Source organism: Elgaria multicarinata, chromosome 3 (genome assembly GCF_023053635.1).
Source record: "Elgaria multicarinata webbii isolate HBS135686 ecotype San Diego chromosome 3, rElgMul1.1.pri, whole genome shotgun sequence".
Lineage (NCBI taxonomy): Eukaryota > Metazoa > Chordata > Lepidosauria > Squamata > Anguidae > Elgaria > Elgaria multicarinata.
This window is the reverse complement of record NC_086173.1, coordinates 148017544-148035384: the sequence shown is the minus strand read 5'-3', so window position 1 is coordinate 148035384 and position 17841 is coordinate 148017544. Positions and strand designations below refer to the sequence as shown.

Below are 17841 nucleotides of genomic sequence, written 5' to 3'. Positions count from 1 at the left end.
AAATGTAATAAATAAATAAATAAATAAAAATGAAATTAGTTTACAGAAATAAGTCAGAGGAGGAGAATAGTGAAAATCTAAAATCTTTGATAAAAATTCTGGTCCACCTGCTGGGAAGGTGGTAGCTCATAAAAGTCACAGTTCATAGCAAATGACACAATGCAACTATAAGGAAGTTATGGCACCTCTTCAGATCTGACAAGACGGATGATAGCCTGTAGTATTCAGTTGATATGGCTCAATGCCAGCCTAGATGGTCCAAGAGGCACCAGTGATGTGTGGACTCCCTTTGACTAGATAGGTTGAAGGGGATGAGGCAGGTCTGTGTGTAAACTAGGGATGTGCTCCGCTCTGATTAGAAGCGTAGAAGCAGGAGCGAATTGGCCTGCTCCGCCTGCCCAGAGGCGGAGTAGAAGCGGACCGCGGACCCCTAGAAGCAAGGTGAAGAGAAGCGCCCATTTTCAGAGTGATCCTCTTTCCGCGGACCGATCCGATCGCCATTTTGAAACATTTCGCCCATAGGATTGCATTGCGGAAAAGAATAGGGCATAACTGTGTTGTTTTTGAAGCTATCGTTCTGAAAATTCTTGTGCTTAGAGAGTTGTGGATGGGTCATTTTGAGCCTACTCTCAGCTCTCTGCATGGTGCGGTTCGCTTGCTAGAATTAAAAAAAAAACTGGCGGGAAAAATACCTTTTCCGAAGGGCTGAGGGGCAGAGTCAACTCCCGGTCATGATCACATGATCCCAAAGTTGGAGGAGGGGATAGGCAAAACGGGTAACTTGGGATTCTGGGAACTTCTCTTTCTTATTCTGAACGGACTTTTCCCAGTGTTTTTTAAAACAGTAGCCCCACCAAATGCACAAACACAGCCTGAAATCATATACTAAGCCAATAATAAGAGAGCACTGCTACCCACCCTAACTTTGGGGAACAACTGAAAAGATGTAGTGCAAGGGGATGAGCTCCCCTAGGGTATGCCATGTGGACGTGCCCTCACTCTCTCCTGTACTTGGAGGGCCATCAGAGCCCTCCAAAGAGAGTAACCCGGTGGAGCAATGCCTATCATGAGTTGAAGTGAGAGCTTTACTTCTTAAGATTGGGTCTCAGAGCCCTCGTGGTGGAGCAATGCCTTTCATGAGCTGAACTGACAGCGTTGCTTCTTAAAAGACTGGTCACTAGGACCAGTCAAATTGGCAGCTGCTTCCCCCTCCCCCGGGCACGTCCCCCTCTTACTGGTAAAAGACAGATATAGCCTTTTTAAAAAAGTTCTTCTTGTTGTTTATTCAGCAACACTGCTGCTTTTAATTCCACCTCTCCTTTGTTTATTTATTTATTTATTTATTTATTCCATTTTATATGCATTACTGGCTTATCCTTGGCTCACTTCCTTATGCCCCCAGAAATGTCTGCTGCCTGCCTGCCTGCCTTCCCTCCCTCCTCCCCTGCCCGCCTCGCAGGGATGTTGTGTGTGTCTGGCTTTGACTCAGGGGAGAAGTCCAAATTAGACTTTTGGAAGTTCCAAATCCATTTTTCAAGTGTGGAAGAAGATTTCATAGGTTTATCTCTACTCCCCAATTCATGGCATGTTGGGATTTCCTTTGAAATGGCCCCATTGAGATGTCTGCAGGTTTAAGCCCCGCCAAAAATCAGGGGATGATGGGACTGCCTTGAGTCTTGGCGTGCGTGTATCCCTGGACAAGCTATCATGGTGGCGAGTTTGAGATTTTTAACGTGCAAATTGACGGAGCTATGGAAAGGGGTGTGAATGGGGTGCCCGATTTTCATAAATTCCCCAAAAATCAGGGGATGATGGGACTGCCTTGAGTCTTGGCGTGCATATGTATCCCTGGATAAGCTTTCATGGTGGCGAGTTTGAGATTTTTAACGTGCAAATTGACGGAGCTATGGAAAGGGGTGTGAACGGGGTGTTGGATTTTCATAAATTCCCCAAAAATCAGGGGATGATGGGACTGCCTTGAATCTTGGCGTGCGTATGTATCCCTGGACAAGCTTTCATGGTGGCGAGTTTGAGATTTTTAACGTGCAAATTGACGGAGCTATGGAAAGGGGTGTGAATGGGGTGCCCGATTTTCAAAAATTCCCCAAAAATCAGGGGATGATGGGATTGCCTTGAAACTTGGCGTGCGTGTGTATACGTCCATGAGGTGTCATGGTGCCAAACTTGAGGTTTCTAACTTTCACAGAAAAAAAGTTGTATACTTTTTTAGCTTAATGCAAGCCTATAGGGGGAAAAATGGAGCTCCGATCCGGATCCGGAACTCCGAGTGGAGCGGAGTGGACATAGGCGGAGCGGGGGCGGGGCGGAGTGGGCCGATCTGCAAATCACGGATCTGGAAGAGAAGCGGAGCGGGGGGTCCGTGCACACCCCTAGTTTTGAAGTTTTTAATTAAAAATATATTTTTCCAATGGGGCATGGAGTGGAAAGATTCACAGGTATCATGGCAGCCACGGCACCATGATAAGGACCCTTTGCCATAACGTTTTCACTGGATGTTTTTTATTATTATCAAAAATAGATTTTTGAAGGGGCAGGAAATAGAGATTTTGATTACACCGCTGGTGATACCGCGTAGGGGATCCCCACCCTCATTCATATATATACAACTTAAGATAAAATCCACGCATGTATTCAATAATGCCACAAAACACTTTGAACGGTACATTTTCTACATGGCCCTGCTCCATAAATAAACAGCCCTGTCTGGAGAGCAACACCTCCCCAGTATCTGCTTTACATGGTTGATGCAGGGACCTGAAGGATGTCCCCACAGGAAAGTGGGGCTCATGCCCAGAACCCTCCGCAGAGACTGAGATCTTAGAGGAGCTTCCTGAAACCAATAGCATGTTCCTGTATCTCATGGATGGACCATGAGCTCCCCATTCCACCCGTAGATCAAGAACCAAGCATAGATTGGTTCTCCGGCGAACTTGACTTTTGGAAAAGCGAAGATTTGGGCACTAGTATCACCATCGAAAAACTCCACCAGCCCCTCCGAGTAGTCGAGATAAACCCGGATTCTACTGGGTCGGTGGCACAAGGACAGGTTTGTCCTAGGTTCAGTGATGGACTGGTACTGTCCGTCAATAAGCTGTACGCCCCAGTACCCTCCACCAGGGTTGAGTACAATTGGCCCATTTCTGTTTGCACTGGCCCTGACGACTCCAACACCCCACCACTCTCCACGCTCCACCAACTCCACTTCCCAGCAATTTCTCCCCGAGGTGAAGCTCTGATGGCTTAGGACGCTGGCCAGAACATTGTATCTGAAAGGGCTGCTATTCACTTCTTGTTTCATGTCTTTCCATTTCACGCTTTTCAGATCCGCAGACACGTAGAGCTGGGGGTGAGCGGTCTTTGGGTCCAGAGTCAGGTTTGCTGTATGGAAGAGAGGAGAGGGAGGACGAAGATCCAGCTTTGATTAGCAACTTAAGAAATGATAAACAATGTTATTCTCATTGCAATTAAAGGTCATCACATACCTGCATTTAACCCCTTTATTTTTGTAAGATCACTTCATTAAGTGATGGAATCAGACTACAATTAAGTTAAAGTTTTAAACATTATTTTTTTTGCTTGTTTATGTATTTATTTATTATTGACTCATTGTTTTGTACCCTGCCCTTCTGGCCAGGTACCCAACGTAAAATATGAATTATAATGTTCATTTGCAGTGTTCTTGCTCAGCCTTCCAAGACACCCTGTCCTTTTCCATGATTTCAGCTGTGACAAGAGTGCTAAAACAGAAGAATCATAAACTAAATGTGTATTTTTGGTGCTCTGTAGTTATTGCAGAGTGCTAAATGGCTCACATTTAGCTAAAAATAAAAACAAAATTTATTTATTAAATAAATAAAAATTTTAAAAGCTTAATTTAATACATTTAGTGCTACTGAGCACTACAGAGTGCTTTCCCATCTGACCTCGCATGTATGATTTGATTGCAACAATAAAGCTTTATTACTACAGTGGCAAACTGGCTAGGGTGACCATATGAAAAGGAGGACAAGGCTCCTGTCTCTTTAACAGTTACGTAGAAAAGGGAATTTCAGCAGGTGTCATTTGTATATATGGGGAACCTGGTGAAATTCCCCCTCCAGCACAACAGTTAATGCTGCAGGTGCCCTGCCCTCTTTTAAATCTGGTCACTCTGGTATAGCTCCTGCAGCTTTAACTGTTGTGATGAAGAGGGAATTTCACCAGGTTCCTCATATATACAAGAGACAGGAGCCCTGCCCTCCTTTTCATATGGTCACCCTACAAACTGGCAAACTTTTAATGTGGCTTTTTATTTCTTTCAGTGCAACCTCAGGGGTGTGTGGGTGTGTGTGGAGTGAAAATGAACCCTGGAACTCCTTCAGCTGCCCCCCCACCCCTCTGCAGAGGAAGAAATATGTCGTTTGGTGCTGAATGAGCAGGCCTTACCTATTGTGCTCTTCTTAGCCGTATTGCAGGGAACACATTTTCGCAGACAGCTCTGTATCTCATTGTGTGGAAGTCTTGCCTCAGATGCAATCTGGGAACCTTAGAAAATAAGGCTTGATTTTAGTATAGGACTGCCATCTATTCACAATGTTTAGAATTTGTTCCCATTTAGAGTAGCCTCTAATAAGTGCTTCTTGTGTTAATACGTGCCTCCTGCGTTAATTAACTCTGGAGCTTTGTTAATTTGCTTCTCTTAGCTCCAGAGCTGCCAGCTCCAGAGTTGTAAAGAGACTAAGTTAATTCACTTCTGTGATGTAGTGTTAGAGCCAGAGCTGCTAAGTGCCAGAGCTGGGAGCTGCGTTAACTGGCTTCTCTGATGTCATATTCAGGCTGGAATAACAACAACAACAACAACAACAACAACAACAACAATAATAATAATAATAATAATAATAATTTCTTACCCGCCTCTCCATTCTGATTGAGGTGGGGAAGAACAATAAATGATAAAATACATAATACATTAAAACATAAAATACATTGTTAAAAACATCCCAAAAACATCTTAAAATTCCACTGCATAGGCCTGCCAGAAGAGATCAGTCTTTATAGCTTTCTTGAATGCTAGTAGACTGTTAAGTTGACGAATCTCTTCTGGCAGGCCATTCCACAGCCTGGGAACAGCAGAAGAGAAGGTCCTCTGGGTAACAGTTGTCAGGGGTTCTTAACCGGTGGGGTACGCCTCCCCAGGGGAGGTTTGGCCTGACTCCAGGGAAGGTGTGAGTAGCCTCTCAACTATAAATTGTTTATTTTACAAATACATAGCACCGCAGCTTGCCCAACCTTATTTCTTTCTACTAATCTTGGGAGCTACAACGTAGCTCATTTGTACACCACATGCGTTATCGTAGTTATCATTACCTGCTACACATGTGTTAGCGTTGTGAAGAACAATCAATTTTCAAGGTAAGTGACTGCTTTGTTCTAAGTCACTTTTTTTCCGGTTTATTGCAAAAAGTCGAGCAGGGCAGAAAGTGTTGATTGTTCCATTTTTTGGCATTTCATGGTGGGGTGGGAGGAAAACGAAGACTCTGGAGAAAAAGGCTTGGGGAAGGAGAAATTTTCGGAGAATTTCGGGAAAGGAACAGGGTTTCCACCTTTTGAAGTTTAATCAGTTGTTCCTTTCTTCTTTCAATTTTTTTTATATTTGTAAAAGCGCCCCTTGAAAATGCAGCAGCCCAAGAGTTCTATCTGAATGCTGTTTGGAGAGGGTGAGGTCACATGGTCTCCAACTGCTCGCCTAGGAGCACAGGAGAAAAGGCCTACAACTCCCAGCATAGGCCTTTTCTCCCTAAACTTGATTGGATTGTGCGGCTGGGATCTTCCATGTGCTGTGAGGGGTGGTTTACAAACAAACAAACAAGACTCCTCCACAGTCGGCTACAAAACTATTCATTGCTTGTGGTTGTGTTCCTTTCATTGAATATGCATTTTTTTTAGTCCAGAGACAGAACTAAAAAATGCAAACTCGTCCTGCCTAAGCCTAAATTTTGGGCCATCAACACATGGGAGGCGTAGGTCATAAGATTTTTCACAAGGGAGGTGTGACACCAAAAAGGTTAAGAACCACTGCCCTAGTTAATCTAGTTTTTGCTAACTGAAGTAGATTTTTCCCAGAGGACCTGAATGTGCATTCCGCAATACTTTTTGTAGTAATGTTTATTTGTGCTGGTGGGGTCTGTTGTGTCCTTATTATTTATTTAAGATAAGGACCAGGACTTAGGCTTGGAGCTTCGACTATACTTCTTTATTAAGAAGCTTCTGGAACCCAACTGACAAAACGGTAAAAGGGGCTTGCTTGGAAACTGTTTGCTGGCAGCCCTGAACACTCAAAACAGGAACAACTGAGTGTAGGCACAGCCAATCAATCATCAAAACAAATACATTACACTGTTAGCTCCAGAGCTGCCTGCTCCAGAGTAGTAAAGGGACTGTGTTAAGGTCTGGGTGGTGAGCCCGCACTGTGTGAGATGAGGTTCTGTTGTAAGGGTAGGTGTATGTACCGCACTCGTGCTAGACGGAGGAGTGTGTGAAACCATGCTTGTCGGGGCCACCATGGTGCAATGATGATGGCATTCGTTCGTTCCTTGTTGATCTTGGCGATTACCCTTGTCAGTAGGGGGAATGGTGGGAATAGGTAGAATAGTGTTCCCGACCAGTGAATGGAGAAAGCATCCCTGAGTGATGCGTGATGTGGCCCTTTAGAACAGAATTTGCTGCAGGCTGTGTTCTGTGGGGAGGCGAAGAGATCTACTGTGGGATGTCCCCATTTGTGGAATATCTTCTGCCGAATGAGAGGTGCAAGTTCCCACTCGTGTGACATCTTGTTGGAGCGGCTCAGTGAGTCCACTAGGGTGTTGGAGGTGCCTGCGATGTGTACTGCAGAGAGCTGTATGTTTCTCGGTATGATCCAGGTAAGTATGTGTATCGTGAGGTTGACAAGGTGTGGAGAACGTGTACCTCCCTGCTTGTTCAGGTGCCATAGAACCGACGTGTTGTCTGTGAGGACTTGGATTCGGTGTCCTGTGATGTCTGGTTCGAAGGCGATCAAAGCTTTCCATACTGCCAGGAGTTCTAACCTGTTGATATGGTATTGGCTCTTGGATGCGGACCATAGACCTTGAGCTCGTAGAGGACCACAATGAGCTCCCCATCCCTTGAGGGATGCATCTGTCGTTATAGTCATAATGTGTGAAGGGGGCAGAAATGGGGTGCCCTGAGTCAGGTTGGAAGTGTCCATCCACCAGAGTAGGGATTGTGCTATGGTGGGCGGTACAATGAGTCGGATCCGACGGCCGTTGGATGCGAAGTAGAAGACCTTCACCAACCACAGTTGGAGGGGTCTCATTTTTTGAAGAAGAGGAGAAAATCGAAGACAAGTGAAGAAAAACGAAGAAAAGGATGATGATAGAGTTCTCAGCGATGGTGAGTATGTAACTCAAGTCCCGACGAGGCAGTAGCATCGGCGGTCAAAGAGGAACTGAGGGATTGGGCGGGAACACGGAATATATATCACATGATGGTGGGGGAGGAGTTCCCGCCCAAAAAATTCTCAGCTATTAGAAGTCCGACGTAGGCTCCGCGCAGGCGCAGAGCCCCATTAAGTGTGATGCACAGAGACCACGAAGAAGAATTAGGCTTACTGCCCCTGCAACTGGAGGCAGCACATAGTCATCAGAACTAGTAGCGTTATAGCCTTCAATTTCAAAAAATTATCCAACCCCCTTTTAAAAGAATCCAAATTGGTGGTCATCACTACATCTTGTAGTTGCAAATTCCATAGTTTAACTATGCACTGTGTGAAGAAGTGCTTGCTTTTTTTTATCTGTGTTGAATCTCCCACCAATCAGCTTTGTGGTCATAGCATAGAGTTGTATAAAGGCAGTATGATACTGGCAGTTTTATTCTCAATTCCTTTTCTAATTATGCCTAATGTGGAGTTTTTTTGAATTTATTTTTAATTTTTAAAAAATTCTAACCCTCCTCTCCATCCTGATCAAGGCGGGGAACAACAACAGCATAAAACATTAATCAAAACACAATATACATTGTTAAAACTTACTAAAAACATCCTAAAAGCATCCTAAAGTTCCACTGGATAGGCCTGCCGGAAGAGATCAGTCTTTATAGCTTTATTAAATGCTAAAAGACTGTTAAATTGACAAATCTCCTCCAGCAGGCCATTCCACAGTCTGGGAGCAGCAGAGGAAAAGGTCCTCTGTGTAAGCCTAGTTTTGGCTGGCTGAAGGAAGTTCTTCCCAGAGGACCTGAGTGTGCAGGGTGGATTGTATGGGAGAAGACAATCCCGCAGGTAACCTGGACCCAAACCATGTAGGGCTTTAAAGGTGATAACCAACACTTTATACTTCACCTAGAAACTAATCGGTAGCCAGTGAAGAGATTTTAAAACTGGTGTAATCACCCCTAGATGTACCAGTGACCAACCTGGCTGCCATATTTTGAACTAGTTGAAGTTTCCGGACTAGGCATACAGGTAGCCCTATGTAGAGTGCATTGCAGAAGTTGAGCTTCGAAGTTACCAATGGGTGCACTACCGTCTTTAGGTCTTCTGACTCCAGGAAGGGGTGCAGCTAGCGTATCTGCCGAAGCTGATAGTAGGCACTCCTGGCCGTCGCATCTATCTGGGCTGTCATTTGGAGTGACGAATCCAGAAGCACCCCCAAGCTGCAAACATAGTCCTTCAGGGGGAGTGTAATCCCATGCAGAACCGGTTGGCACACCTCCAAACCCAGGTTCTGGCCTTTGACAGCAAGCACCTCCTTCACAGCAAACACCTCTGTTTGCCTCCTCTTCAGCGTGCTGACATTCATGTTTCTTGCGTTTACCTTACTTAGGTGGTGGCTGAAGAGTGTGCTCAAGTGTCCTGTCTTTCAATGAATAATCATCTCTCTGGCAGCCTGTAGCACCCTCCGCTTTCTATACTTCAGTTAAAGCCCAGAGGTAGATACCATGAGGTAATTTCTGCCATAGGGCTTTTCAGATATGGAAGTGCAGGCAGCCTGGGACAGATGTGTAATAGAAAGGAAACAGCCCCCCCCCACCCCCTTGGCCACCTCACAGCGATTAGGTAAGCTCCAAAAACCCACTACATTTTGAAATGCCCTGAAAATGAGGAAACACAATGGAAGCCTCTTTCAAAGAGGGGAAGAAAACTTTCAGGAAACTGGAGCTCAGAGTTTGATACAGTACTAGCCTCACCTCTTCCCTGGAGCTAGGCACAAGACTCCCCCCCTCCAGTTACAGCTCTGTATTGTGGTGGATATAAAATGGAGAAATCCAGTGAAATTTTCCTCCCAATTTCTCTGCCCACAAATAGGTTGGAGAATTTCAAGAGGCTGTTTGCACACAGCTCTGGGTATTACAGCATGAAGAAACAACCACCACCTGATTGTATGGGGAAGCACTTAGGGACCTGAAGGAACAGAGCAAAAATGTCTTACCAGGAAGAGTGAGAAGAATCAGAACGATGCCCAGAACAATGTTTCCTGCCACTGCAATGCCAAAACCAATTTTCCACCAAGGAAGGTTGCAATTACGACCTGCGGATTTGGAAGAAATGATGAAATTCAGCATGAACTTCCTCCCACCCACCCGTCACGCAACATTTGAGTGTGCAGCTGTGACTGGTTCCATTATTAAGGCCAGTTAGGCTCAAGAGAGGCCTGGTTTGCATAACAAGGCCTGATTGTCATGTGTTATTTAAACAACCCTCACATAACCCATGATTTGCAGTAGGAGTTAAGCAAGTGTTGTTTAACCCTCAATTAAGCCACAATGACTGCATTCAGATGACACAGTGCAACCCCTGATAGGGTGTTATGAAATTAAAATGGTGGCCACATGCACCCAGCACACACCGCAGCTCATCATGCAAACCAGCCCAACACCCGGTGGAAGGCATCTGCTCCAATTCATAAGAAGTGCCATGCTGGATCAGGCCAAGGGTCCATCTAGTCCAGCACTCTGTTCACATAGTGGCCAACCAGCTGTTGACCAGGGACCAACAGAGCAGGACATGGTGCATCAGCACTCTCCCACCCATATTCCCCAGAAACTGGTGTACACAGGCTTACTGCCTTGGATACTGGAGGTAGTGCATAACCATCAGGGCTAGTAGCTATTGATAGCCTTCTCCTCCAAGAGGGAAATTGACCCACGGGAGCAGGCTTCCATCTGTTCAACTGACATACCAATGTTGATTATCAATAGCATGTTGATCATACCCGAAGTAGCTAAAGGTGGCCAATGTAGGCCAACGTAGGCCATTTACTTGCTATTTACTGTTTTACTCTGTACAGCATCATGTACATTGATGGTGCTATATAAAATCATCATCATCATCATCATCATCATCATCATCATCATCATCATCATATATGGGCAAAGCGTAAATGTACTGGATACCTATGATTAGTATCAGCCCAAATTGTGGCCATTGGATATTCCTCTTCCTATAACTCAGGGACAGGAATCAGTTCAGACAACACACCAAGTCATGGTTAGGCTGCTAATGGTTAGTGAGCTTGTTTGTTAGGAATGCTTCACACAACATGCTAAGCCATAATGTTTAGCTCAAAATGGTTAACCACCATGGCTTAGCATGTTGTCTGAATGGGGTCTATGTCTTGTATTAGGGATCAGCTATATAAACATCTGGTATATTAGAGAGTGAATTTAAATTCAGAGCCATGTTGTGTTTAGGGTAGATTATAACTGTAGGGTGATGTATATTAACATATATCCCCCCATGTATTTATTTATTTATTTATGTTTTTGTACCACCCAATAACCAAAACTCTCTGGGTGGTTCACAAAACAAAATTTTAAACTACAAAATATTAAAACATAGTAGAGAAACCTGAAAGCCTTTCCTCATCACCTCTTTCTCACTCACTTGCACCTCCCTGAAAATCATAGGTGTTCTTGTTGCTTCATCTTCGGATATCTAAGGTGACTGACAATATCACCTCCTTATGGTGTGCAGCCGATTTCATTGTGTGAAGATGTGAATGATGTCCTAAGAAGGAAACAAGATGCATCCATTTCCTCATCTATTCTACTTGAAGGGATTTTTCAGACCAACACTCCATCCTTATTGGCTGGTGATGGATGCATCACTAATGCTGTGAATCCAACAGGAAGACTTCAAAAGTAGTCCAACAATGGTTATATGAGGTTGTAATCTTCCAGTAAATCGATGCCTGTTTATCATCTAGTCTTTTAATACACGGTTTCTTTCATGATTTCCAACAGATCATTGTCAGAAGCACCTCTGCAATGAATGACCAATGTCTTCCTTAAGGAAACATCTGGATCCATTTGCCTTTGAAATACCTTATGCTTCTTTGGAACCTTCAGTACTTCATTCATAAGAGTAATCCAGCCCCATTTCTACAAGGGCAAGAACTTTGGGGTGCCTCATTGCCTATAAGAGATTTCTTTCATGAAGCTCAGTGTAGCAATGGGCAAGGTGTGGATAATAGCCAAACACACACACACACACCCAAAAACCCCATGACTTCCTTTAATCAAATTCTCCATAAGTTGTTCAAGGAATGAAGGTCACAAAAATCAACAATACAGTCTTGACATTCTTTGGGAAAGCTGCTATCACAAATGTTTGGAAACTTAGAAAAGGTGGCTCTGAAACCTCTCCTTGAATATAACATGTGGCAGTGGGTATCAATAACCCCTTCTTCTAAATATTTAGGCATGTCACCAGGCAAATGCTGGTTTATTTATTTATAATATTTATACACTGCTCCTCATTCAAAATTTTGGAGTGGTATGCAAGATAAAATAAAATAAAAACACCTTAAAATAAATTTTAAAATAAGCAAAATGTCCAGTGAACCATGGCTGGTCATTAAGGAAAGGGTTATTAGCAAAAAAAAAAAAAAAAGTATGACTATGTGATGTTGGAACACATGATCATACTTCCATACTTTTTGTCTGTGAATTATATTCCCCATTCAAGGTGCTGGTTTTTGATGTACAAAGACCTATCCAATCTAGGCTCAGCACACTTAAGGAAACGCTTCTCTCTACAAATCTTCTCATATCAATTAAGATGAACTGGGGATATACAGCTGAGAAGCCTTAGCATCCAAGAACTGAGAACAGGGTATGTGACTTTGTGTATGATAGCACCAGGGCTGACCCTACTATGAAGCATTAGGAAGTGAGCACAGCCGGTCCCAGAGTATGGGTAGGGTGGCGCTGTCCCCCTCCAAAGGGTCTGCTGCTGCTTTGTCCTGCTGGCTGGTCGGCCATGCAGGCAGGCAGCTAGCCGGACCCAGAAGCCGCTGCTCCCTTCCTGCCTTCCTAGCGTGCGATGCTCTCTGCTCTGCACTCTGCTCGTTGCCCCTGCCTGCTTGGCTCTTGGCTGACCAACTTATTGATTTTTGCACATGCACACATGCTTCCCCAGTGCACTGCCTGTACAGTGTTTCCACCTTCTGGAGCCACATGGTGCGTGCACAAGGTCATGCAAAGTGTTGTGAGACATCCCGGAACTTCTGGGATCTGTCACAATACTTTGCCAGATCTGCAGGTGCGCATGGCTTCTGAAGGTGGAAACATCTTAAGGGCAGTGCGATGGCGAGGCGGGCACATGCATCTGCCCAGCAAATGTAAGCTAGTTGGCGGATAGGCTGATCAGGAGGGAGGGTGGATGAGGAGTGGTGGTGGCGGCAGCAGGTCCCTGCTTAAGGCAGCAGCCTGCCTTGAGCCGGGTCTGGTGAGGATGGTAGTACAGCTAAGTGATTTTAGATCCTGGACTTAATGGTCTCATGGGAGGGGGGAGATTGCTTCATAACATTTCACCTCCCCCATCCAACCACCATTCCATGTTTGAAAACTGCTTCTTCATTTGTGGTAAGTCAGAATGATAACAATAACCCAGATTTAAATTATCATCATCATCTGGGCATGTGAAGTTTTGCATGTTAAACTCACTTAAATCATTAGCACCGCGATAACTAGAGGAATAAAATGGAGTTTGTTTCTGCTGTCCAGATGCTCTCTGGGCAGTCATTTGGGAGGTCCTAGGCTACAAGCCCCCGGACTTTGGGCCTCTGTGTGTGTAATTCCCAGGGCCTACTGAGGATAGGTCTCTACATTTTGGAATTAATGCCCAGAGAGGCCAATCTCAGTTACATTATGCAGACTTCCTCCCTCCCTCCCTCCCTCCCTCCCTCCCCCCTTTTTTTTAAAAAGAAATGTACTATACTTTTTTTCTTTAAACTAATGCAAAGCTATTAGTCTAGACAGGCCTTCTTTTTAATGAAGGCTTTCCTTTAGGATATATGAGCCAGCATTAGGAGTGACACGAGGAATGGCATAGAAATTAACAAAAACAAAACTGCCAACCATGCTGACTCTCCCGTGACTTTTGCCAGCAAAGTGCTTCGCTGGCAGGAAGTACCCCAGAAGCAGAAGTGCTGAAGCAGGGATCGAAATTGTTGAAACAGCATTTTTGACTCATCCTCATTGAACATTAAAGTTATGAGGACGTCTCTCTTAGGAGATAACAAAAATAGGTCAGGCCCTGTTATTCGCAAGAACCAATGAGATGTAAATGAGGTGGTTCCCCATTCTTCCATTGCAACACTGTTAGACACCATCCAATCACAAGCTCCTACTTTGAACACTTGTGCAGCCTGTTCATGCTACCTGGGAGTAAGTCCAATTGTTTTAATTTCCTCATTAGAACAAGTGACTCTAGTTAGTCCCTTTACATTCACTGGAACTTAGCCATAAAACTTTTCAGCTGGATTCTCATTTTTCCTCTAGACAGGCCTCTGGCCCCATCTAGAAGAGTCTCCCTTCCCCTCACGCCCACTGGAGTGTTCCTTTATTACTTCTACAAGGTCATCTGAAGTCAGTTTTGCCATCTCAGAAAGCAGTTGGTGTGGTTCTTTCCACAGCCACTGTGTGGAGTGGGGAGGCAGGAATTGGACCTCAGGCTCCCTCTCCTGAAGGAGTAGGAGTTGTGAACCGCCCAGAGAGCTTCGGCTATTGGGCGGTATAAAAATGTAATAAATAAATAAATAAATAAATAAATAAATAAATAGGAGCATCGATGGCTTTGAGGGGGGCAGTTCTGAACTATCCTGTGTCCCCACGATGCTCTCCCTGGGACTTTAGGATTGCTCACTAAATAAATAAGGGCACAGTCCTATGAAGGTAGTCAGCAGCCTCCAGACTCAGAGGCTGCCAAGTATACAATGCTGGAGCGTGGAGGTGATCGTTGCCTCTGTGTTTTAGCTGCCTTGCATTTTTGCAAGACATGCAATTTCACCTGTCTCTCAACAGTCCTTCAGAGGGGGAGAATAGGAAGCCGGGGGGTATGTACATGGGGTGTGCAGGGTGTGCCCAGGCATCCCCTAAGTCTCAAGCAATAAATGTCAAACCGAGGGGGGCATTGAGTAGGGATCCTGAGGGGGATCCAGACACAGCAGGAATGGTGCTCCAGCCACTCCACTGCTGCCACTCCCAATACTGAGCTACTGCTCCCAGCACCAGGAGCAAAAAAGGAATCACTCTGCCAGGGGCCACACTTCAAAGAGGCTGGAAAGAGGAGCCTTTAAATCTCCACAAAGCTGCACCAATGCTGGAGCTTGAGGGGTGTCTCCTCAATCCCCCCTGCACCTGCAATGCCCCTCCCACAGTCAGGCAAGCCTATTGTGGAGCAGGGCATCAGTGTCTACAGTGTTTAATAAATAAATGAATAAAAATGTGACTGAGTATTCAATAAACTCCCTGGGTGCACACCTTAATATGCCATAGGTGTGCTGCGCACGCCTATGCCTCCAGAGATGAACAAATCTAAGCAAATGAGCTCAGTCTTGTACTGTGTGAGCGCATAATGAACCACAGATGTGGCTTTCCAGTTTACTGTAGAGTCAGGGGGGGGGGCTATTTTTGCACAACGCTTTCATCAGCTGCAAGAAAATGATTCTGGTGATCTTTCCAGGGATGGATATTTTCCTATGATGATTTGTCCTGCTCAGTGTGATGGCTGAATAAGGGATCCTATTGTCTCCATTGTCCCTGATTAGCTGGGATCACTTCCGAGGATGAAGAAAAAAGGGGAAAAGGCCCTGTTTGTTTGTTAATGCCATTTGGGGAGTGAACAGTTTGGAAACAACGGCGAGAAAAATATGAGCTCCAGAGGGATTGGGAAGGGCATTTCTTCCTTCCACCCCAATCCTTGCCAAATACTACATTCATATCATTTTTTCCACATGTGATGATTTCATGCAGCTGTAGTATCTCTGTAATTCCCCCCACACCAAAAAAAGGGTTCAAGGATGCATATATCTCCAGAGGCCTCAGGTTATTCTGATGGCATGTTGCATTCCATTTCCTTCTCTCTTTATTTGTCCTGTCTAACATAATGTTATTGGTAAATAATGGGAGTGGGGGGATGGAGAGGAGGAACAGAAACTGTCCTGATTGGGGGCTTTCCATAGGCATCTGGTTAGCCACTGTGCAAATAGAATGCTGGACCAGATAGACAACCAATTGAAGTGTCATGGTGTTCAATATGAAATCCAGTCTTGGTGGCTAGTATTTTATTTATTTATTTATTTATTTATTTATTTATTTGCTAGAATGGAATCACAATATCTAGATGGGAGGAAGGCATTCAAATCTCTCTCTCTCTCTCTCTCTCTCTCTCTGTGTGTGTGTTTGTGTGTGTGTGTGTGTGTGTGAGTGTGAGAGAGAGAGAGACCCTGAATACAAAACACTTTCTGATGTATGTATTTTTAAGAAAAAAGAAGTTGTACAGACAAATCAAGTTTCTTTTAAAATACGTCTACAGGATTGAAAAAAAACCTTCCTCATTTTAAGTTACTGAAATTGTACAGCTTACAAAAATAAAAATGAGAGAGCATTAAGTCAATACCTTTGGTGTCTTTGGGAGCGGGTGGTGTTTTGAACGGTTCCCTTCTTCCCGGGTCTATGCTCATATATCCATCTGCATCCTCCATCTTCCAGAGCTCTTGTTTAGTGTCAGCAGCAAGTATGATGATCTTCAGAAGAGCAACCGACAGTTCCTTGAAGTCCTTAAAATCACCAACCTGATGCAATTATGTAAGGGGATTTACAAAACGAACTTGCCAAGTGGTGAAATCGGTTTCCTTCAGTTGGAATCAGGGGCACCACCTTATTTTTCAGTGAACTAGTGATGGACAATTGAAGCCTGGCTTGCAGATGACCACTAGTTAGTTGATAAAAGACATCTTTTAGCCTTCTTCAAACTTAGAACTCTCACATCTGGTGACAGAGTTTATACTTCCTTTTCCTGAGCTGTTTCAGCTAATAAGATTCCAGGTATGCAATGCAGCAGCTGAAGAAGAGGCCAGGTGAGTGGATTGAGAAAGAAGTGGGAGAACCTGTGGCTGTTGCATTTCCAGTTTAATCATTCATTGTGATCATGCAAATCTAATGAGACAGTGCTGCGCCCTTGATGAGCACCGTCTCAAATAGGGCTATGATCCGCTTCTCCTCGGATCGGAGAAGCGGAAGCGGATCAGGGTGATCCGCCTCCACTACAGGCGGAGGAGAACCGAATCGGGGGGCTGGAGAAGCATGGCAAAGAGAAGCAAACATAAGCGGATTGCTCCTCTTTTTGCGGAGCGCTCTGCTCACCATTTTGGATATTTTTGCCCATAGGATTACATTGCAGAAAAGATTAGTGGATAACTTTTTTGTTTTTCAAGCTATCTATTTGAAACTCGCTGTGCTTAGAGAGTCATGGGTGGGAGTCATTTTGAGCCTATTTTCAGCACTTTGCGTGCTGTGGTTTGCTTGCTATATTTTTTTAAAAAATAGGGTAAAAAAAGCAGGAGAGGTACCTTTTTGAAGTGCTGAGAGGCGGATTCAACTCCCAATCATGATCACCTGATGAAGCATCCTCCAATCCCAAAGTTGGAGAGGGGGATAAGCAAAATGGGATACTTAGTAACTTGGGATACTGGGAAACTTTTCTTTCTTAGTCTCTGAACAGACTTTTCCAGTGTTTTTTTAAACAGTAGCCCCACCAAACGCACAAACACAACCTGAAATCATATACTAAGCAAATAAATAACAGATAGGAAACACAGCACTGCTACCCACCCTAACCTTGATGAACAACTGAATAGATGTGGTGCAAGGGGATGAGGTCCCCTAGGGCATGTGGATGTGCCCAGTGCACACACTCCTGTCTTTGGAGGGTCATCAGAACCCTCCAAAGATTTACCAGTGGAGAAGCTATGCCTGTCATGGGAGAAATAGAGCTTTATCACACCAGCGTTATACTGTGCAATCACTGCGAATTGCATGCAAAGGACTCAGAAGTCTTCCACCTTATAATCTCCTTTGATTGTGAAGTACTCCCAGGCATCCTGCCTTAATTGTGCTATAAAGCCAAAAGATTCACCGTATTTAGCCCCTACTTTTTGAGCGTATCTTCCGAGCCACCGCTGGGGTACAGGAGCAGGATTTTAAAGCAATGTTTACATCTGCGTAAGCTTTAAAGATAAAGACACCAAAATTGGCACAGTAATAGATATTAGGGAGAGCTTTAAGCAAACCAAATTTGAATTGAATTGGGTCATCTGTTGATTTTTTTAATGATTTTTTACATTTCCCCACTTAAACTCACTTCCTGGTATGCAAACGATCGCTGTTGCCCAGTAGCAAAAACAACAACCGCGAAAGCTTAGTGCTACAGGGATAATCCGAGGGAAGCAGGTACGTGGGATGAAGAAGCTTGTGAGGTTAGAAAGTTGGGAGGGAGGGGGAAATAGTGAGGCAAAGTGA

The 17841-nt window shown here is 44.5% G+C and overlaps 1 protein-coding gene across 1 annotated transcript; it reads right to left on the bottom strand.

Moving 5' to 3' along the window:
• Positions 1 to 2651: 2651 nt before the first annotated feature.
• Positions 2652 to 16169, bottom strand: LOC134396886 (butyrophilin subfamily 1 member A1-like). The gene is made up of 4 exons (XM_063123490.1): positions 15941 to 16169; positions 9468 to 9566; positions 4447 to 4545; positions 2652 to 3399 (listed from the first exon to the last, which is right to left on the bottom strand). The coding sequence occupies exons 1-4, from the start codon at positions 16023 to 16025 to the stop codon at positions 2879 to 2881; spliced, it is 804 nt and encodes a 267-aa protein (XP_062979560.1). The 5' UTR covers positions 16026 to 16169; the 3' UTR covers positions 2652 to 2878.
• Positions 16170 to 17841: the final 1672 nt, after the last annotated feature.

Bases quoted from the DNA above. Each gene is read 5' to 3' on its own strand.
- LOC134396886 (XM_063123490.1), bottom strand. From the start codon at position 16,025: ATGGAGGATGCAGATGGATATATGAGCATAGACCCGGGAAGAAGGGAA. The intron at 9,567-15,940 runs GTATTGACTTAA...CCAAATCCGCAG, and splicing joins CGCTCCCAAAGACACCAAAG to GTCGTAATTGCAACCTTCCT. The intron at 4,546-9,467 runs GTAAGACATTTT...TTATTTTCTAAG, and splicing joins GATTCTTCTCACTCTTCCTG to GTTCCCAGATTGCATCTGAG.